The sequence below is a fragment of the Alnus glutinosa genome, chromosome 9 (genome assembly GCF_958979055.1).
Source record: "Alnus glutinosa chromosome 9, dhAlnGlut1.1, whole genome shotgun sequence".
Classification (NCBI taxonomy): domain Eukaryota; kingdom Viridiplantae; phylum Streptophyta; class Magnoliopsida; order Fagales; family Betulaceae; genus Alnus; species Alnus glutinosa.
Genome location: NC_084894.1, coordinates 20,370,850 through 20,393,192, shown reverse-complemented (window position 1 = coordinate 20,393,192; position 22,343 = coordinate 20,370,850). Strand labels below are relative to the sequence as shown.

At 36.6% G+C, this 22,343-nt stretch overlaps 1 protein-coding gene across 1 annotated transcript; it reads left to right on the top strand.

Annotated features, from left to right (window-relative positions):
• The first annotated feature begins 7,565 nt into the window (after nucleotides 1–7,565).
• LOC133877579 (L-ascorbate peroxidase, cytosolic-like) lies at nucleotides 7,566–10,674 on the top strand. The gene is made up of 10 exons (XM_062315939.1): nucleotides 7,566–7,796; nucleotides 7,982–8,108; nucleotides 8,271–8,445; nucleotides 8,620–8,685; nucleotides 9,543–9,591; nucleotides 9,698–9,783; nucleotides 9,873–9,952; nucleotides 10,079–10,181; nucleotides 10,282–10,340; nucleotides 10,436–10,674. The coding sequence occupies exons 2-10, from the start codon at nucleotides 7,990–7,992 to the stop codon at nucleotides 10,449–10,451; spliced, it is 753 nt and encodes a 250-aa protein (XP_062171923.1). The 5' UTR covers nucleotides 7,566–7,796; nucleotides 7,982–7,989; the 3' UTR covers nucleotides 10,452–10,674.
• The last annotated feature ends 11,669 nt before the right edge of the window (nucleotides 10,675–22,343 follow it).

Below are 22,343 nucleotides of genomic sequence, written 5' to 3'. Positions count from 1 at the left end.
AGGTCCAGGTACCATTAGTGAGCAAGACCTGATATTCCTGAGACATGGCACCTCTCCATTGGGCATCTGATGCAGCTTTAGTGTAGCAGGAGGGCTCAATCTCAGAGGGAGCTGCTGGCAGAGAAGCTGGAGGGTGATTTGTGGTGTAGAACAGTTTGTAATCAGCAAAAGACTTGGGCTTTGTGGAACCAGTGCAGGTCCTGGTGATCATAGGGTGAGTGGATACAAGTGGCAGATTGGATGGGATAGGAGGTGGGAGTGATGGAGACTCAAGAGGACAGGGAGTAGCCTCGGGTGGATGGGGAAAGAGAGTGGTAGATATCTCAAGTAAAGGAGAGGAGGTAGAAGGAACAGGGGAATCAGGTGGAGGGCTGTGGGGAGAAAAATTTGCAGGAGAAATAGGGGCTGCAAGGTGGTTTTCAAGAGGAAAAGGGTCGGCAGCAGGGGTGATAGGGCTGCTACTATGAGTGGAAACTGGAGATAAAGTGCCAGTAGGAGAGTGTGCAATGGATAAAGGTGCTGGAGGAGAGGGAGGTATATCTGCAGAGGGCACAACAGGTGTAGGAGAAATGGAAGAGGACAAAAGAGGAGGAGATAAACTTACTTGGGGCAGAAAGGAGGCAGCAGACTCGGCAGTACCTGTGGCAGAAAGTGGTGAAGTGGCAGTCTCCTTTGCTGGAAATGAGGCTTCATAAAAAACAACATGCCTTGAGAGATAGACTTTTTGAGTGAGAGGGTCTAGGCATCGGTAACCCTTGTGACTGTATCCAAGAAAAATGCACGGTTTAGACCTATAGTCCAATTTATGAGTAGTATAAGGTCTTAGCAAAGGGAAACACTTGCAGCCAAATACTCGGAGTAAGGAATAATCTGGACTTCTGTGGTATAGTTTTTCAAATGGGGAAGAGTTGGCAAGGACTAGGGTTGGTAACCTGTTGATAATGTAAATGGAGGTTAAAAAGGCATCAACCCAAAATTGTTTGGATAGACCCGAGTGAGCTAACAAAGTGAGGCCAGTTTCAAGGATATGCCTAAGTTTTCTTTTGGCTATTCCATTCTGCTGGGATGTGTGAGGACAGATTTTTCTGTGAAGAATTCCATTTTGGGAGAGAAAGGTTTGAAATCGAGAGGAGTTAAATTCTCCACCTCCATCAGTTTGGAGTTGACGGATTTTGCAAGCAAATTGATTTTCTGTGAGGAGCTTGAATTTGACAAAGGTGTCATAGGTCTCAGATTTGTAATGCAGAGGGTAAAGCCAAGAGTACCTAGAAAAATCATCAATGAAGATGATGTAGTATTTGAAGCCACTCTTTGAGAGTATAGGAGAAGTCCAAATGTCAGTATGGATGAGTTCCAAGGGTCCTGTACTAATTCGGGAAGGAGTGAAAGGAAGCTGTTTGCTCTTTCCAATTTGATAGAAATCACAAAATGAATTTTTATTGATATGATTGGAGGAAATAGGCAGACAATGTGCCTTTATTACATGATTGACAATAGGAAAAGAAGAATGGCCTAGCCTAGCGTGCCATACATGAGTAGTGGTTTTTAAACCAAGTAAGGTAGTGAATGCAGGGAAGGCCTTATTGTTGTTTGTGAATGAAGAACCTCGAAACCGCAATGGATACAAGCCGTGTTCACTCCTTCCTTCCAGCAGGATTGCATGAGTCTGGATGTCCTTCACAAAGTAATGAGAGGCAGTTAATATAAAATAACATGAGTTATCTTGACAGAATTTTTGAATTGAAAGGAGTTTAGTGGCAGCATGAGGGCAATGTAAAATATTTTTAAGATGAAAGTGATAGTTTTCAGAGTTGAGAATGGTGGAACCAGTGTTTTCAATCTGCAGTCCAGCTCCATTGCCAACAGCTACTGAGTCATTTCCTTTGAAAGGCTGCTGAACCGAGAGATGCTCCAATTCATTAGTAATGTGTGCATTGGCCCCACTGTCGGCTAGCCACTGCTGGTCCTCAATTTCAGAATTGATGTGTGCCACCATGGCTGTCAATTGGGATGGAGGGTGTCTTCCTTGGAATGAGTAGTCCATTCTATGGAAACAATCGAGAGCTTGATGACTGGATTTGCCGCAAATCTGGCAAGGAACTCGACCGGGATTGTTGAAAGAGAGGCCTTGCTGAGGAGAGGATGGCTGCAGTGGTGAAGCTTGGTGGCCACCAGTATGATTGAAGTTCTTTGGAGGACCGGATCTTGGTGAGAATCTGTTGAATGGTCGGTTCTTCATCTGCCTGTTATAGGTAGGAGTTCCTGGTTTGAATGGCCGGTTCTGTTTCTGCATAAGAAGAGCAAAGGTGCTACCATCTGAGGTGACTTCCTGTTGTTGACTGAGCAGCATTTCATGAGAGAGGAGTTCATCCTGAAAATCGGAAAATGATGGTGCTTTGTCTTTGGAAGTCATGGAGAAGACTGTGACAAAAGCATTGAAAGAGGGATTGAGCCCATTGATGATGTAGGAAATGAGATCTTCATCATCAATGGGTTTCCCTATGGCAACAAGCTGATTAGACCAGGCCTTTGCATTTTTCAAGTATTCTGAACAGGTTTTAGAGCCCTGTTTGAGTGTTTGAAGCTGGCGCTTCAAGTGAGAGACATGTGATTTGGTTGAAGAGACAAACTTAGTAGCCAAAGAGGTCCAAACTTGCTGAGAAGTTTGAAGACCATAAATTATAGAGAGAACCGGGTCACTGAGATGGACATTGATCCAACTCAGGACATATTGGTCCTTCTTCTGCCAAATGGAATAGGCAGGGTTCAGTGCTTCCTTACCTTCATCATTCAGCAGGAATTGAGGTGGGCAGGGTTCAGAACCGTCCACAATGCCCATTAAATCATGTGTTTTCAGAATTGGAGATAGTTGAGTGGTCCATGCAAGATAGTTTGGACCCTTAAGTTTGATGGAAGTAAAATGAGTAAGGTTAGGGAGAGTGAAAGCAGAGGTTGGGGCAGGGGTTGAGGATGATGAGGAAGCCATGGGAAAAGTTGGAGGGAAGGATTGATTGAGATAAAGGAGGGGCGTTGGCCTACAATGGCTCTGATACCATGAAACAATTTGAAGATTGTAGGAAATTTGAAACAATTGCTTGATAATTTCATTACTGATACATCGGGTATTTATACAGAATTGTCTATGTGATATCTATGGAGGGTACAATTATTGTAGTGTATAAATGGGATTGCACGATTACAGGAACTACATGATTACAGGAATTGTATATTGCCTATTTATGTTACAGACAGATTTGAAATCACAGCAGCAACACTTTCCTTGTGCTGCTGTGATTCTTTCCTTTCTTGTATGACGCATGCAACTGTGCCACGATTCTTTGCGGCATGAAGGGCGCAATGTATGGTTGACAACTGTGCTATGTTGCTGGATTGATGTGCGGGTTTCTGAGAAACTGCATAGGTGACACTTGCCTTGTTGGGAGATTCTGCATGGGAAGGACTTTCCATGTTGGCCTGTGATGAGGTGTTCACACTAACAACAATTACATAACTCTATTCATATAGAGTGAGATCTATGTGAGTGAGACTTACCATATGAGTCCCATCTTATGTGAGTAGAATTGTATAATTGTTATGTATAATTGTTGTGTAAGAATCATTTCTCAAAGAAAAATCTGTTGACGAGGTCCGACGAAACATATATTTTGTGGAGGTGATGTACTCAATACAATGTGAGCATTTTTTTATTGTATTGAAATCCTGATTTTTTTTATTTTTAAAAAAAAATGTTTGAACATATTTTTGTTTGGACAGAAATTTTCTACAACCTACATATAAAAAAGACTTGTGTCCTTTAAACATGTGAGAAACACATTTTTTTTTATTAATGTTATTAAAAATACATGTAAGAAGGATATGTTATTTATATAACATTATTTTTCACATGTTAAGGAATACCTATCAATTTTGTATGTGGATCGTAGAATTTTTTTTTCCTTTTTGTTTAGATAGATGACATGGATTGTTTTGAACCGTTCATTAGGGCCTATAATGAACCGTTCATGGATTGTTTCGACTTTAACTAATTTTAGGGCCTATAATTTTTATAAATGACAGAGGATCTCAATCCAAGTTTTATGGATGGGGCTCTGGCCTCGCGTTCGTGAGATGGGGACAACAAAGTGCTCACACCTATGGACGCTTCGGTATATTCCTTTCCGCATTACAAAAATGCTACTACACTTCACGTGTCACAGTCGTGCTAGACTGCTAGTCCACACAATTATTTGATAATTTTATATAGTAAAAAAATTCAAGGATTAATTTTATTCTTTTCAAAAAATAGAAAAAATGATTTAATAAACACCAAAACCCTTATTTTAATTTCATTTGGAACATAAATAAAAGGAAAAAAAATACAAATATTCCCTTCAAACTATTACTTAATTGTCAATGTCACTCCAAACTACCAATTATATTAATGTCTCAATCAAATTATTAAAAAATGTCAATGTCTAAGACCAAAAAAAAATAAAAATGACCTTAATTTTTTTTAATAAGATAAAATATCCTTATAAAATTTTAAAAAATAAAATAAAAAACTAAAAAATAAAAAATAAATAAACTTAAAAAAAATGAAAAAAAAGGAAAAAAAAAAAAAAAAGAAAACTGAAAAATAACTGAAAATTATAAAAGCAATTTAAAAAAAAAGAAGAAGAAAAACCAGTTTTTATTTTTTATTTTTTTAATAACTTTTTGTTATTTTAGTTTTTTTATTTAATAATTATTTATTTTATAAAAGATATTTTTGTTATTAGAAAGGACATTGACATGTTTTGATAGTTTAATGAGATGTTGATATAATTAGTAGTTTGATGAGATATTGACAATAAAATAGTAGTTTGAGGTCTCTAAAAGGTAGTTCAATCGACTGGAAATCACGCCTCATGAAACTGAGGTCACTATTTCAAATTCTCCATTTCCCTTCTTGTGTGAACATATAAAAAAAAATAGTAATTTGAAGAAGTTATATATATTTTTTCCTAAATTAAATAAAATAAGGATATGCTTTATTCTGTTGACCGGAAAAGTATTCTTTTAATTGAACGAAGCAACGTTTAGAGCGGTGTGTATCGGGCGCGAATGGCGTATCTAATTGTGTCATCGTGGCAGCTACCCCTCAAATCCGTCAACGACCTTTTCCAATAACGTGGCTGTTTTTCATTCGATGACTTTCTCTCATATCCCAATGATAGTACAGCTTGGCCGTGATTATTTAACGTCCAAGGCGTCTATGTGGACCAATGAAATTAGAAGGCTGACAGGTGTAGTATACTTTAGGAAGTGATTCTAACATTGCTCGAAGCGAATCTTCCGAAGCTTAACGCGTTCACACCCTGAGATTGGCAGCTTTTTTCACGCTCAGAAAGTTTCTCACACGATTGGAGACCGAATGACTAAAGTAACCCTGACGAATTTCTCTTATGTGGATTTACATATAAAAGCTTTTTATGCTTTTATAAGGTCGGGTGTACAGCCTACAAATTGAAACGCTTTTTATGTAAAACCGGATACAAGGTCGGATATAATGATTTTTTTTTTTTTTTTAGGAAATATTACTATTTTTTTGTTGTTGTTAAAATCATTTTCACTTTAGCATTGTTGTATAAAGTGTGTACATTAGTTGGAAATAAAAAGCCTAATCCCTTATGTGTAAAATGCTTTTTATGCTTCATAATCTATGTGATGATGTCTGATTGAGATTGGATGATTGGATGCCATGCTTGTGTATTATTGTTAATTTGGGTAGTTCATTTAAAATGAATCATCCATAAAGGAACAACACAGAGAAAAAAGGGAAAAAAAAAAAAAATGTAAAAGCTATAAGAGTGAAATCGACCATTTTAACGATCCGTTTTGAAGCGGTTGAACCACTTCTTTTTTATCTTACCATTCTATTTCACTTAAATGTTAGCAAGTGAAAAGACACATCACTTGATGAAGTTAAGAAGTTCCACGTGGTGTAAGATAAGGAAGAAAGCATGTGATAATGTGATATGCTCACGGAGGAAAATGTTAAGCATGTGGCCACCAACGCTCCTAGATCTAAAGGTCAGTCATTTGCATGTAGCGAGATGAAGATGAAGATTGAAGGGTGAAATAAGATTTTATATTTTAAAAAGAGTGTTGGAGTTGGAATTATGGAGAAAATGAAAACCAACTTCACTCCTACCTCTGCCTACCGTCAAAAGCTAATCCGTGCAGCAGAGATATACAAGCAGTACGGTTAATAATCGCAAATAACCGGTAACATGCAATAATCGGGAAACCGAAAAATTGAAAATAATCGCAACCGGATAACCGGTTGCGATTATCGATTATTACTCTTTAAAGAACCGGGTAACCGCAACCGGTTTTTATTTTATATATAATTATAATTATATATATATTATATAATTTATAATACGCTAAGTCTGTAAGTCACTAACTAGTAACTAATAGTCTAATAGTCTAAAACATTATTGCATAATTGCATTACAGTGATTCACTGATTTGTGACTTCACTGGCTTATTACAAAGCCTATAATTTTTTTTTTTTTTTTTCTTGTGATTTGTGACTTGTTGTGAATCTTGTGATTTGTAAGGAATTGAGGATGGCATAGTTTTGCCTTCCAAGTCTGGATACAGTGGATATGATGAATTTGGCACTGCAGTAGTGCAGTCTGTAGGTGCAGCCATGCAGGATGTCTACTTGCCAATTGCCATTTTGCCAACTAGTAGTTGGATTACTTGGATACTAGGATTTGTAATGTTTTTTTATATTTTTATTATTGTGATTTCCGAGACACCGAGAATGACAGGTATTTCATGTTATATTGTTAATTTGTTATGGAAATTGGAAATTTGAGTTGCTGGAAAGTAGACAAATATTGGTTTTTCGTTAAAAAAAAAAAATTAAAAATTGCAACAATAAAAGAAAACCGGTTATCCGGTTAATAATCGGTTTAAAATAACCGGATAACTGGCGGTTGGTAAAAATTACAACCAGTAGGCTGATTGCGGTTGCGATTGTTAAAATAGGTATAACCAGGGACCCCGGTTACGGTAGCGGTTATGAACAAATAATCGCTACTACAACCACTTGTACGACCCTACGTGCATGTCAAAAACTAATCAATTATTGGAATTGCTTCCATTGCACAACCCTAATTTGAGGGATCATTTATGTTGGGTCCACACTTAAAAGATGATTTGTCCACGTAGATTAAATCTTTATCAAACATTACATTCTAACAAAATTAACAAGTGCCAAGAAGATATTGGAATCCAGAGATTTTACTAAAATGAAGTGTACCATATCATTGCCACTCATCGTACTAAATCAAGAACTTAGAGGGTATTTTGGTCTTACAACAAACGATACAGCCCCAAAAGTTTCTAATTCTCTTTTGCTGGTGGACCATACCGTCTTTTTGGAAGAGTACTACAAATTGAGCTGAATTACATTAAAACTGTTTCCTCCTCTAATTACTTCTTGACCTTTGCTCCGTCTGCTTTCTTATCCGTCTTTTTCTTAATCTTCCACCTACCCAAAAGCTCGGCCTTGTATCCGGTTGTCAAACCAATCTCAGCTGTCCAAATCCAAAACCATTAATATCCACACGATCTAAGTCATCCAACGGCCAAGATTGAAGTACTAGAACTTTCTCTTTCTCCACAAGCCCCATGGCTTCACCTTTATAAGCTCTCCCACTCCTGGCCTGTGCTCTACTCGTGCCACTCTCGCCCTAGGGTTTCATTTGTCTGTTTTCTCCCATTTATTGCATCCTTCCAAGGTTTGTTCCTGCCAGCTTTCACGGATCTCAAAGACTCCGATCTATCCGCTTCTGTTTCCAATTAGTTTTTGGCTGCGTTTTGGATTGTAGATTTAAACGCAGATCTTGTTTCTGTTTGGATTTTGATTACGTTTTCTATAAATTTGGTTCATTGTGCTGAGAACCGGATCTTTCTTGTTGTACAGTCGTGAAAATGGTGAAGAAGTATCCAACCGTGAGCGCTGAATACCATAAGGCCATCGAGAAGGCCAAGAGGAAGCTCAGGGGCCTCATAGCTGACAAGAGCTGCGCTCCGATCATGCTGCGTCTCGCGTACGACCTCTTACTCTCTATAATATTTACCATGGTATTTGTGTTCGGCACCAAGGCTAAGCAGACCAAAAAGACCTCTAAGAATGCCAAGAGGAGCGCAGAAATTGTTGACTCTCTGTGTATTTGTGTATTTAAGTGTGTAAAATGATGTGGTTGGAACAGATGGCACTCTGCTGGGACCTTTGACGTGAAGACGAGGACCGGAGGTCCGTTCGGAACCATGAAGCACGCGGAGGAGCTCGGCCACGCCGCCAACAGTGGCCTCGACATTGCAGTCAGGCTCTTGGAGCCCATCAAGGAACAATTCCCCATCCTCTCCTACGCCGATTTCTACCAGGTACGTTTTTCCTTATTTATTTCAGATTTAATTTTTGATATTTTATTTAATTAATTAATTAATTTTTTTTTTAAAAAAATATATATCGCTGCTCGATTGAATAATTTTTTTTTTTAATTTTTTAATTTAGAAATAATTTTTATTTTTTAATTTGTTTTATCTCTTTTAATGCAGTTGGCTGGGGTTGTAGCCGTTGAAACAACTGGTGGGCCCGAGATCCCATTCCACCCTGGACGTGAGGTCAGTCTACTTTCATTTTTGGAATTTGAAGTTTTTATTTATTTTATATATATATATTGCGTTTATTGATTTGGTTCTTCTGCCTGAGATGTGTAATTTTTTCTTGGCATCTGGTCTTTCTCGTGAATAACGTGCCATCGTTTCATGGTTTCGTCCATTGTTTTTGACTTACTTGGTTCCTTATGTTGAAAAACTTTGTGCACCAAACGCATTCAGTCCAGACTGCTATGGGAAATTTGCGTCGTCTTGACTTTTAACATTTTTGAAGCCACGTTGGATTTGTTAAACTGGCTAGAAGTTTAGCAATTTTTTACTACGAAAAAGTTGTTTCCAATGTGTTTCGGCCGGCTATACAGCGGAAATCATTGTCCCTTTACTCTTGGCTAGGAATCTTGTGAATATACAGCTGCCGGTATACTTCCAAGTTACGTATTTTGGTTCATTGTCATTTGTTGTGACGTTGTCGCTATCAGTTATTTGTACAAAGTAGTCAATCACCGCGATTCCTTACTCTCTCTCTCTCTCTCTCTCTCTCTCTCTTTTTTAAAAGTAAATTACATAATACTTTCCAAGAACATTTTCTATTGTGTTTCATCTACAGACAATCTACAGATTAAGATTGTCAATCACTGCTAATCCTTTTTTTTTTTTTTTTTTTTTTTTTTTTTTTTTTTAATAATTTCAGTAAATCACATAATACTTTCCAACAACAATATCTGTTGTGTGCCATCTATAGGTTAAGATCGTGAAAAGTCAACAATTTAGATGTGTTATTCTTGTATTAGATTCTTGTTTATCATATAGAATGTATACTCTGGTTATGTAGTATACTGATGGTTGCCCTCGTCTATTCACAGGACAAGCCTGAGTCTCCTCCAGAGGGCCGTCTTCCTGCTGCTACGGAGGGTTAGTATTCTGGTTGATACCCTGGCTGTTCTTTTGATTGGATAGCCTGTAACTGTGTTTTGTTCAAGGAATTATAGGATGTTTCTTCACCCTTCAATTGATGCAGGTTCTGACCATTTGAGGGTGGTGTTTAGCCAACAAATGGGACTCAGCGACCAGGACATTGTTGCTCTTTCTGGTGCCCACACCCTGGTTAGTATGATTCCTAAGGATCCTTGGGTTACTTCATGTTTAATTATTAATGTGTCAACTGGTCTGGATTTTTTGTTCTTTTTTGGCAGGGAAGGTGCCACAAGGAGCGTTCTGGCTTTGAGGGACCCTGGACTCGCAACCCTCTCATCTTTGACAACTCATACTTCAAGTGAGTTTCCTTCCCTCCCGGGCTTTCCGTGTCTAAATTATTATTTAAATTACCTTGTCCATGCTCATCAATGCGCTTGAAATTGCTGAGATAGAATCTTAAAATAATGTTGTTGAATTTTATTAGGGAGCTCTTGAGTGGTGACAAGGGCGGACTTCTGCAGCTGCCATCTGACAAGGCACTTCTGTCTGACTCAGCCTTCCGCCCTCTTGTTGACAAATATGCCGCGGTATGTATTTCTATTTCATTTAGCTGTCAATTAGATTTCACTAATGATGAGTGATACTTGGTAATTTGCTAATTCCTGGCGAACTTTTCTCCTCTCCCAGGATGAGGATGCCTTCTTTGTTGATTATGCAGAGGCCCACCTGAAACTTTCTGAGCTTGGGTAAGTGTTGGATTTTTATCTATGGTAGCTTTCCTTGGTATTTTTTTGCAATTGTGAAGTGATACGATTGAATTGCTCGCCTTTGGTGTCTGCAGATTTGCCGATGCCTAAGCAGCTGCAAAGAATGGGGACTTAAAAGGATAGTGCCAATGCCTTCTTCTTGCCTTTCCTTTTCGTTTTTGTTTTTCATGAAAGACTTGGTCTTGGGCAGTTGGTTGAAAAAAGTTGGGGTGGTTTATTGCTTTCTTTTGTTTAGCATTGGAAGAAATCCGGTGGAATTCTGTGGTACTCATCCTTTAGTTTAAATAATACATAATTTGTGAATTTCTCGATTTGTTTGGTATTTTACACTCTTACTTGGTCACAGCTCGACCGACATTAAGCGTAGTAGCGCCATAGCTATTTTAAGAAGCTATAAGATAATGTTAAATTGCTGGCTCCCGGGTATGGATTGGTCAGGATATTACCTTCTAATTAAGCGTAGTATTGCCTTCCAATTGTGAGAGGCCTTTGTCAGGAGGTTTTGGTTCCAGTTTTCATAGCTAAAAAAATACTCGTTAGTTAGTTGATTATTCAATTATCAGGGTATCTTGTATACATATAAAATTTTAATCTCATTATTCAAAAGGATCCGGTTTCCATGCGGTAGTTTTATGAGCGGAAAACATTTTCCACTTAAAACAATTTGTAAATTTTTTAATAAATTTAAAAATTATAAAAATAATAATAATTAAAAATCAAAAATATTAAAATAAAAAAAACTCTTTGGGCAACGCCGGCCACCTCATTATTGGCCAAAGGGCCACCCTCCCTTGGCTGATCTGGGATGGACGAACTACTCCAGTCGGCTTTTGGGGATGGCTCGACCAAAAAACAAAACAAAAAAAAAGTGAGGGGTTTGGGGTGACCGGACCACCCCAAAGGCCGGCCACCCCCAGATCGGCCGTATGGGGTGGTCGAAACTACCTCCAGGTCCTTGGGGGTGGCCGGGCCACCCCCCAAACCTTTAATTTTTTTTTTTTTATTTTGCTTTATCGGCCTTTTAGGGGTGAGGGTGGCCGGACCACCCTCAAAGCCAACTGGAGTGGATCTCTTTGGCCAATAATAGGGTGGCCGGCCACTCCTTAAGTTTTTTTTTTTTTTTTTTTTTTTTTTTTTTTTTTTTAATTTTTAATTATTATTATTTTTAAGTGAAAAACAGTTCAAACAGTACCGTTTTCCACAGCATTGTGCTGTAGTTTAAAGCATGGAAGCCGGATCCTTTTCAAAATAAGGAAATTCGAATTAGGTATAGTAACGAAATTGGAGACCTTAACTCTGATTGTCAGTTGATTTGCTTGACCATTGACTTGAGATCTGGAACTGACAAAGTGTCCAAAATGTTCTCGATAAAAGTGGTAGAGCAAATCAGGGTGACCTTTAGGAGTAAATGCAGTGTATACGTGTTAATTGAGGTAGGTGAGCTTCCGCTAGGCTCTGCTTCAATGGTCTATGCATGTGGAATGAAGATCCTTTCAAATTTTTTGCTCGAATTTGATAGAATTCGGGCAGATAGTTGTGAGTGAGTATTTATAGAATTCACCTGACCAAATAAAAGTTGGGCTGCCCAACTGCTTATCTGGTCAGGTGGATTCCATAAATGCTTACTCACAACTACCTGCTCGAATTCTATCAAATTCGGACAAAGAATTTGAGAGAATCCTGATCCATGTATGTGAGGCTGCAAGGGTAGCGGATGGAGGTTGACGAGGCCCAATTGTTGGGCAGGTTTTAACCGGCCTCGGGGATATAATTATGCTTTCATTTGGATTGGTCAGCTTCAACTGAATCATGACCGTTTCTGGATTTGGGTTAGGCTTAGGTTCAACATTCTCCTCCACATCTACATTGCCAAGAATGTGATGTTGCTTGATAATTTAATTATTCAATTGGGAATGATTAAGAATCTAATAGGATTTTTAGGAATATGAGATTTTTATGTTTAGTTTAGTTCTAAACATTTTGTAAGAATTAGGGGTAATTACCTTTTCTCCCCATGAACTACCGGCCTGTGTCATTTTGCCCCCATGAACTACCACTTCGACCAAAAGAGAGCATCAAACTACCATTTTTACACACTTTGTCCCCTTCTGTCAGTCTAATTCATGCAAAGACGTAAATGCCCTAACTCAATTTCAAAAATGACTTAAATACCCTCATTTAAAAAAAAAAAAAAAAAGGATGAAGTGTCGCCACCCCTGAGGTGGCCGGGTGGCCTGCGAGCCACCCCCAGAGGTGGCTCCGGCCACCTCTGGGGTGGGTCGCGGCCAGCCCGAAAGCTGGGTGGCCGCGCGGCCACCCTAGAAATGACCTAGGGTGGCCGCGCGGCCCCCCCAGGTTCTGGGGAGCCGTGCGGCCACCCCTTAGGCCGGGGTGGGCCGCGAGCCACCCCAAAGGTTGCCGGAGCCACCTCTGGGGTGGCTCGCGGCCCACCCTGAAAGCTGGGTGGCCACGCGGCCACCCTAGAAATGACCTAGGGTGGCCGCGCGGCCCCCCCAGGTTCTGGGGAGGCCGTGCGGCCACCCCTTAGGTCGGAGTGGGCCGCGAGCCACCCCAGAGGTGGCCGGAGCCACCTCTGGGGGTGGCTCGCAGGCCACCCGGCCACTGCCGCCACCCCTTTTCCATCAGGTTTTTGGTTTTTTTTTTTTTAAATATTAATTTTAATATTTTTTATTAATTACTGTAGAGGGTATTTTGGTCTTTAAGTCAAAATTAACGGTAAAAAATGGCATATTTCATCCAAAATTAATGGAATTCCTGACTGAAGGGGGCAAAGTGTATTAAAATGGTAGTTTGATGCTCTCTTTTGGTCGAAGTGGTAGTTCGTGAGGGCAAAATGACATTGACCGGTAGTTCATGGGGGAAAAGGAATTATATATTCTTTCTAAAATATCATTACGTTTCCTTCTTAAAGAGCTTCAATACAAAATTATAGTATCAATCCTTGTTGAACGGGTAAGAATATCAATTTTTTTTTTCTTTCTTTTATTTAACTTAAGTCAAACAGTTAGCCAAATACCTTTCACTAAAAAAAAAAAAAAACAATTAACAAAATAAGACATGTTCATTTTTGTTTTTTGTTGAATAAAATGGTTCTTTACTTTTATACGCAGATTTTACTCATTTTCAATTTTTGTGGAATAAAATAGTTCATTTTTTTTTGTATAAATTTTACAAATCGTCACAATCAAACCCAAGAATAGCATGAAAAAAAAAAAAAAAAAAAAAAAAACCATGACAATCTTTTAAAAGATTGTGATTTAGCACTTATTAATAAAATTGTATGGGCAAGAGAATGTGAACATTCTTGTCATTAAAAGAAATAGGAATAATTGCACCATTAGTCTTTGGCATTGACTTAAATTACAAATCATTCATTATGGTACAAAAAGTTCATAGAGGGTCCCTGTGGTAAACTATAATTACGAATCACTTTCTGAACCCGTTTTCATCCACCAAGTTAACAGATTTCATTAGTTTGCCACGTCATATCCAATAAGAAATCGACATGTGTCCATTACAATAAAAAAAAATATAAATAAGTAAAACTTAAAAATTATTATTATTATCTTTAAAAAAAAAAAATAGAAAATAGCAAAGGGGTGGTTGTCGGGGGTGGCCCGACCACGTCTGAGGGGTGACGCATGGCCTCCCCTACGCCTAGGGTGGCCACGCGTTGATTTCCTATTAGGTATGACGTGACAAACTAATGGAATCTGTTAACTTGATGGACAGAAAACGGGTTCAGGGAGTGATTCATAATTATAGTTTACCACATGGACTCTCCATGAACTTTTTGTACCACAAAGAGTGATTTATAATTTAGGCTAATTTCAAGAACCAATAATGCAATTATCCCAAAGAAATAAAACTTTCTTTTAAGGCCAAGAGAATGTGGATTCCTACTTCTTTAGAAGAAACTCTACATTCCTAGCAAGATTCCTTCTACTTTAAGTACAAACAAACAAGGTAATATTTTAGGATTCCTAAGATTACCACAATTTAAACGGCCCATAAATATTTTTGTCGAAACTAAACATTTTCTGGCAAGATTCATCATTTCAGACCCAAACACTCGGTAACAAAATTTTGATTTGGTCTATTTTCGACGTAAAGTATTTTATAATATAAACCATTTTTATATTTTTAGTTGAAAACTATTTTTAGAAAAATTATTGATTTTCTTTTGTTGATGTAGTTAATCGCACCCGAACCTCAGACCAAGAGGACCCGTAAAAAGGAACTATGGGTAAGTGTGAAAATCCTTATCAGTTGTGCCAGTAAGGAAACTACTCTGACGCTTAAGTTAATAGATAAAGTTTCGTCAAAAAGAATTGTACAAGAGATTAACGAATGATTGTGATATAGTTGATCGCACCCGAACATCAGACCAAGAGGACCCATAAAAAGGAACCATGGGTAAGTACGAGAATCCTTGTCGATTGTGCTAGTAGGAAAATTACTCTGATGCTTATATTAATAGATAGAATTTCGTCAGAGTGAATTGTACAAGAGATTAGCGAATGACTGTGTAAATGAATCAATACCTTATGAGGTTGTTTTCCTTCTATTTAATCGTAGAGTGTAGGCTTCTAGGGAATACAATAGTTGGATTCTCGCTCCTCTGTAGCCATGATCGTTGTTTACCCTCCGCCGAGAATATCAGGATGGTTGGGGTGATGTGGCATGGTGTCTTAATGGGAAAGAGCATATGTATATTTTTATTCGACTAGTATGCATATGATTTAAGTGATGTTTAAGTTGGATGTGCATGTATACTTACATCCTCTGAAGTTGTGGGATATATGTATGCTTGTATGACCAGGTTATGATGTCAATGTTTTTCATATATATTTGATGTTATGTCTTGATGTGCTTGTATACTAATATATTCTCCAAAGTTGTCACACCAAACGTTAATTTAGTCAATCATCCTCGATGAGTTTTTATATTTTGAAATCGGTGCATAATTTATTCATTGCTGATAGTTTTGAATATATCTCTCATTCGGTTATATAAATGATTTTTAACAATATTTATGAAAAAATTGTCGTTCAAATATCAAATATAGATTTTAGAGGAAGATTAGCATAGCAATCCACTTGGTGCTTTTCTCTCGGCAAAATCAATGACTACGTCACCCATGAATAAACCTGACAATATTGTTAGATTTTTTTGATTTCCAACAATGTCAAAAGAACAAAAAAAAAATGTTGCACTTGAATGTTCAGAATTGCAATGGTAAACAACCAATCTTGTTTTAAATTGAGTAGTTGTCTCTTAGGAGAATGTTCAATAAAGGAAAAAGAAACTTTCATAAAATCTTTTTCATTACCATATTATTCATGCATATATTATATATGTTAGTTTCAAGTGTTAATCTATTAGAGGATTGAAATTATGGTCACAAGGTAATAATGTTATTTGAAATTCTGGTCAAAACCACTCGGTTGATATGGAGCTAATATTGGAAATCTAAGTAAAATATTGTTTAGATCTTATATAGAGAAAGAAAAAAAAAAAGAAAAAAAAAAAAAGGAAATAGTTTGTCATGACCCTAAACCCACTAACAGGAAAGGACACACGTGGTACAACTTTTGTTCGATTTGAGGATTGTGGGCCCATAATCCATCCATTTGAACAAAATATAATGGATATTTTAAACGAGCGTTCTACAAAATAAGTTAAATGGAGCATTTTTGGTAAACAAAATACAAAGCTTAAACGATGCGTTTTTGTAAAAATATAACACTTGTATCACATCATCTTCAACCTTGGTCTAAACTCTGACGTAATTACCAAAATGTTTGAAATTGTGACATGACTTTGGCGTGATTTGTGAATTTTGATATTCTTAAAAATGATTTGTCCCCTGATAAGTGTTTGAAGGTGGGCAACCAAGGCATCTAGATAAATTCTTCTAGGGGAAAGAATAATTTTTGGGAGGTGAGACCATGAGGGGGGGGGGGGGGGGGGGTGTCGTTTGACCCCTCTCAACCCCCTTTCCTCAGCCCTTGGTTAGACACAAAATTTACTAATTTAAAACACTTAAACAAAATTAAGGTTTTGAGTCTTACCTTGATTTCTCATCAAAAGTGAAACCCAATGCTTAGAAATTACTAGAATACCTCAAGAACACCAAACATCTAAAGAAAAGTGAGAGATAAAACTCAAATTTTAAAAAATCAACACAAAATCTAGAGTGACTAAGATTTTTGGATTTACCTTAAACTAATTGGTAAAAACGTAGATCTTGCTTCGAGGATCACATTTCCAGCGTCGGATTTGAGTTTAGAGGTTTCAATCTACCAAGATCTAGGGTTTTAGGTCAAAACCCTAAGAGAGAGAAAGAGTTGGCATGAGAGGGAGGGAGAAATTCGGAGGAATGAGCTGAAAGTCGCCATTCAACAATTTTAACAGAAGCCTATTTGGACACATAAGTGGCCTGTCTGGACACACGCATGAGGAATCACAAATAAGAAGTTTATGCAAGTCCTGTCTGGACACGTGTGAGAACTGAAACTCACTAACTAATCCGTCTGCTAGCTTGTTCAGACACAGCAAAACGGACACAGACCTTTTACCAAGTTTCTCCGGACACGTGTCTTGGTCCGTCTAGATGCAATACATTGAAAGTCACTACTTACTTACGGATTATCCCGTCTGGACACGGAAATGGTCCGTCTATACACAATACACAGAAATTCAATCTTAAACATTTTCTAAGTGTTTTTCTTATACGTTTTACCTAATTAATTACTTAATTAGTTTAATTAGTATTTTTAACACTTAATTATTATCTTGGGCGTTACACTATCTAAGCATTAATGGCTGATAATACTTGTGATAGGGGTTAGTCATACTTTAATATGGGGATTAGCTTGATGCTCTACTGTGTTCATCCTTGCTGTCCGTCTTTTATGAGAATCGTCATTGTGTCAAGCTACATTGGGCGTGCTTTTCATGGTTATTTCAATAGTCGTGTCTAATCACATATTTACGTACCAAACTACATTGTCCATTTTTTTTCGCATAGGGAAACTCATGGGCTTGGTTCATGGCTGCTGCTTCATTGGTAAAAGTCAATTCCAATAGCTGTTGGGGGCTGGTTGAGTTAATTAGCTCGTATTGTTATGCTTCTTCCTGAATTGGAGAAGGCTTTATTAATTGGGCCTCTTGTGTTGGGCCCAGTTACAGAGCATTGCCCTCTTTTCATGTCACCTGCTCTAGTGAGGGATCATGGACATAAGTGCTGCCTTAGCATGGCGGTCGTAATTGCATGGTTGATTTCAGGTGCCAAGATTGGGTTGTTGAATTTCTTATATCATTGAGGGACCAATCTCCCTCGTCTTGTATTAGGTAACCGTTCACTCAATAACTTAACACGAAAATCATAACCTTGCTTCGATTGTCTGTTTTGTTCTGTTCGGCTACCTAGTAAGAGGCGATCCGGGGTACATGACCATATATTGGCCAATTGCCTCATCTAGTATGGGGTTCATGACCGCATACTTGCCAATTACTAACATAATTTGCTCTGTGGTACTTGATCACTTCACCAAAAAAAATTAAGCTTCTTAAAAATTGGGATCTAATTATATTATATCAGTTATTTATGATTGTGCAGAAAAAAATACTATTCATTATTGTGATTACTAACAAGATGGGTGGAATAATTTCTCAATGCATACGAGATTTTCTATTATTTGAATTGAAATTCTTAAATTATAGGAAGGGTAATGCTAGTGATTGTGTGCAGATGATGTTAGTACTTGATCCTAATGAATACTTGGGGAGCTCGTTGTTAATGATATATACTGGTGTGAGAAAGGAATCAACCAGTAACGGTTGGACATACCTAATGAGTGTGCTAGCATAGTCAATCCTATCTCAAGGATGTGTTGAAGTTTTCTCTCAGCCAAACCATTTTTTTAAGAGGTGTGTACAAGATTTCCTATGAAGAAGACCATGTTGGGAAAGGAATGATTGAAATTGGACTGATGTGTATTCCCCACCCCATCTGATTGAAGTTTCTTGATGCAATGAGGAAATTAACTTTTAGCTAAAGTTTTAAACTTAACAAAGCATGTGTAAACTTAAGATTTGACGTGAATGGGGTAAAGCCAAATGTAACGTGAGAAGTCATCAATAAAGATAACATAATACTTGCAACCACTCTTTGAGTAAACATGAGATGTCCAAAGATCTATACGAATGAGTTCTAAAGGATGAGAACTAATTCGATCAGAAGAATGAAAATGAAATATTTTGCTATTACCCAATTGACAAGAATCGCAAAAGACATTTTATTATTGACATCACTTGTAATAGACAAGTGATGATTATTGAGTACATGAGACATGGTTACAATGGAGCAATGACCTAGTCTAAAGTGCCACATAAAATATGTAGTCTTTAATCCTAAGGTTGCAGTGAAATTGCATTTATTATGGCTAAGAGAGGCTCTTTAACACCACAATGGATACAATCCATTTTCACTCCTGCCCGTCAGAAGGATTTCCTGGGTTTGAATGTCCTTCACAAATAAATGTATAGATGTTAGTTTAAAATAACAACGGTTATCATGGTAGAATTTTTGGATAGACAGGAGTTTGGTTGAAGCATTAGGACAACGTAATATATCCTTAAGATAAAAATTAGATTGAATTTTAGAGTTCAAGGGTTTGAGAGAGGAAGAACCATTGTGTTTGATTCCAAGACCTACTCCATTTCCAACAACAACATAATCTCAACCCTAGAAGGGCTGCTGAATGGTCAGGTTGGCCAGCTCATTAGTCACATGATTGTTGGCTCTACTGTCAGCTAACCATTCTTGTTCTTCAATGGTTGTATTCGTTTGTGCAACCATAGCAACAAGCTTAGTAGGTGGGTGCTTTCCCTAGTACGAGTAGTCCATGTTGTTGAAGCAGTCCAAGGCTTGATGGCTTATCTTGCCACAGATTTGAAAAGGTGTTCTGGTGCTGCACAGAGAAGCAGGGGAGAACCAGGAGAGAAATTCTAAGGTGATGCAGACTTGGGACCATAATAGCCATTGCCAGTGTGCTTAAAAAAAAAAATATATAACCCTAATTTCAATTAGGGCTTGACTAGGCAACATTGTATATGAGTTAGCTCGATGTGGGTAAGCTTCCGCGATGCATCCATGGCTTGCATTATATTGCATACATATTATATGAGGAGGCTGCAAAGGAAAAGATTGAGGTTGACCAAGCTTAATCGTTGGGCAAGTATTTTTTAGCTGTGCAAGGGGTTGGGCTAAAAACTTACTGGATTTTTTTTTTTTTTTTTTTTGAGCTGATTGATTGGATTTTTTTTTTTCTCAAAACAAAATAATTAATAAACAACTCACAACACAAAACTCTCTTAAAAATATAAAAATAATTATGATCTTTATGTCATAACATAACATTTTTTCAAATATAAAATATTCCCCCAAAACACATTAACAATAAAAGCCTACATTGTTTAGTGAAGGAAGGTATGAATGGTTATAAATTAAAACATGCTTGGCGTATCATAACTTTTAGGAAAAAATACAATTTAGTCCCCCCAAATTACCACAATTTTTTCAGATGGCCCTTTAAACTACCAAAACTTTTGAAAAATGCTACTTTTGGCGAAATATCCCTATAATACACATGCCATGTGTCATTTTTCAATTAAAAAAATTAAAAAAAAAATCAATTTTTTTTTTAAAAATTAATATTTTTTTATAAAAATAAAAAAAATATATATATATATTTTTTTTTAAAATATTGCTATCGATTGGAGGACGTATTGCTTCTTTCCAGCATCATCGTTGGGCACGATGCACGCCTGCAACTCGGTGAACTTGTCCCCGCCTCTCTGAACGCGAACATGGCTAATTTCCTATCATTTGATTTGATGTCTATGATATTGATCTTTCGAAGGTTATGAATGATTCCAATCTGAATTTTATTTTTTTACAAATGACAAGCAAGTCTATCATCATTGTGGAAGACCTCGATTGGTTTTTGACGGAAAAATGGACGGTGACTGGAGGGGTGTCGGGAAGATCGGGTCGCGGTTGGAAAATAACGCCACCCCAAACACCTATCTTTTTTAAAAAAAAATATAAAATCAAATTAAGAAATCAAATTTTAGTTTTTTTTTTTTTTTTGGATTTTTTTTTTGGAATTTTTTTATTTTTTTATTTTGATTTTTTATTTTTTTATTGAAAATGACACGTGGCAGGGGTTTTATGGAGATATTTAGCCAAAATGAGCATTTTTCAAAGGTTTTGGTAGTTTGGGGGGCCATTCGGAGAAATAATAATAGTTTGGGGGGCTAAATTATATTTTTTTCCTAACTTTATTATAATTATGTTACAAATTCACGTATCACTCAATATGAGTGCCACATGACATAATATGGATGAGAAAAATGAAGCAAAAATAAATAAACAGGTAAATTTAATTGTTTAGTGATTGAGGTGGTGAGTAGCACGTAAACTACTATATTAATTTATAAGAAACTTATAGTAAATGTTACAGTACGTCTAATCAGATTTTGCTTAGGTGTTGTAAAAAATATACATACATATATGTGCTGTAGTTTTTTCAGCAATGCATATTTAATTCTAAACATTCTTTGAGAAAGAGATATAGAATGAAATTAAATCTGAATCATTTAAAAACTACAACACATATGTTATAGGTTTTTTTACTGCACTTAAGCCAAAGAGAAAGTCTAAACAACACACTTTTGTCATTTTCGTATACAATGTTTTTTGAAAATCATAATCCATCTTTTTCCTTTACATTTTTGCTGGAATAAGATTACATTTTCCCTGAGATTCAAAGTTTCAAACTCGAGCACAAGTAACGAAAAATTCATTCTTTCATTCGTTGAAACAGGAAATAGACATTCGAACTAGTCGTCGAAAATTATGGTAGCTGACTTTTAATTAAAAGTCATTTGGCTCGAAGTCATTACATTAATTTTCCATAATTGTTCTTTTTTCTTGACCAATTTTGCATAAATAGTCAAATGGCTTTTATGCCTTCTGTTTTATTTTATTTTATTTTTTTGGGTAAAATCCATATACCCTTTTCAAAGTACCATCCAAGTGACAATGTCTTCCCAAACTACTAAAAATGGATAGAAATTTCTTACAAACTAGAAAATTTTCTACAACCCATATATAAAAAGGACATGTGTTTTTTAAATATGTGAGAAGCACATGTTTTTTTATTAATACTAATAAAAAAACATGTAAGAAGTACATTCTATTTAAGTAACATATGTTTTTCACATGCCAATGGACACATGTCAATCTTATATGTGAGTTGTAGGAAATTTCTTACAAACCAGTTTGTATGAAATTTCTGTCCACTAAAAATTGTCAATGTTCACCCAATGACGAAAATACCCTTAATAAAATAATAAAAGACTAAAACTAAAAAAAAAAAAATAAGAAAGAATACATAAAAAGCAAGGGTGGCCAAATTTAAAAATTTAAAAAAGTTTTCAATTTTTTTTAAATTAATTTTTTAAAGAAATTAAAAATATTTTATTTTATTTTTTAAAAATAAAGTTTTCATATTTTTTTAATATATATATATTTTCTGGAATTTATAGCGGCATTTTTGTTTTTATTGAAAAAATTATAAGGTCATTTTTATCTTTTTGCTGGCCTTGAGGGACATTGACAAGTTTTTGGTAGTTTGGAGGGGAGGAGGAACATTGTCAATTGAGACCGATGGTAGTTTAGGGGGTATGTGAACTTTTTATTTTCAAAGTAACAAAATTTAAACAAGAAAAATGGTAACTCATTGAGCCAGTTTATTGGGTTTACCAGTTTTATCTTGTGGGATAAATTCATGAGGAATGAGTGTGGTTTCAAAATTTACCAATTTCTTTCATTTAAATTATAGAGTTAAATACCTCATTGGTACCTGAGTTTCAATTTGTATTACAGAT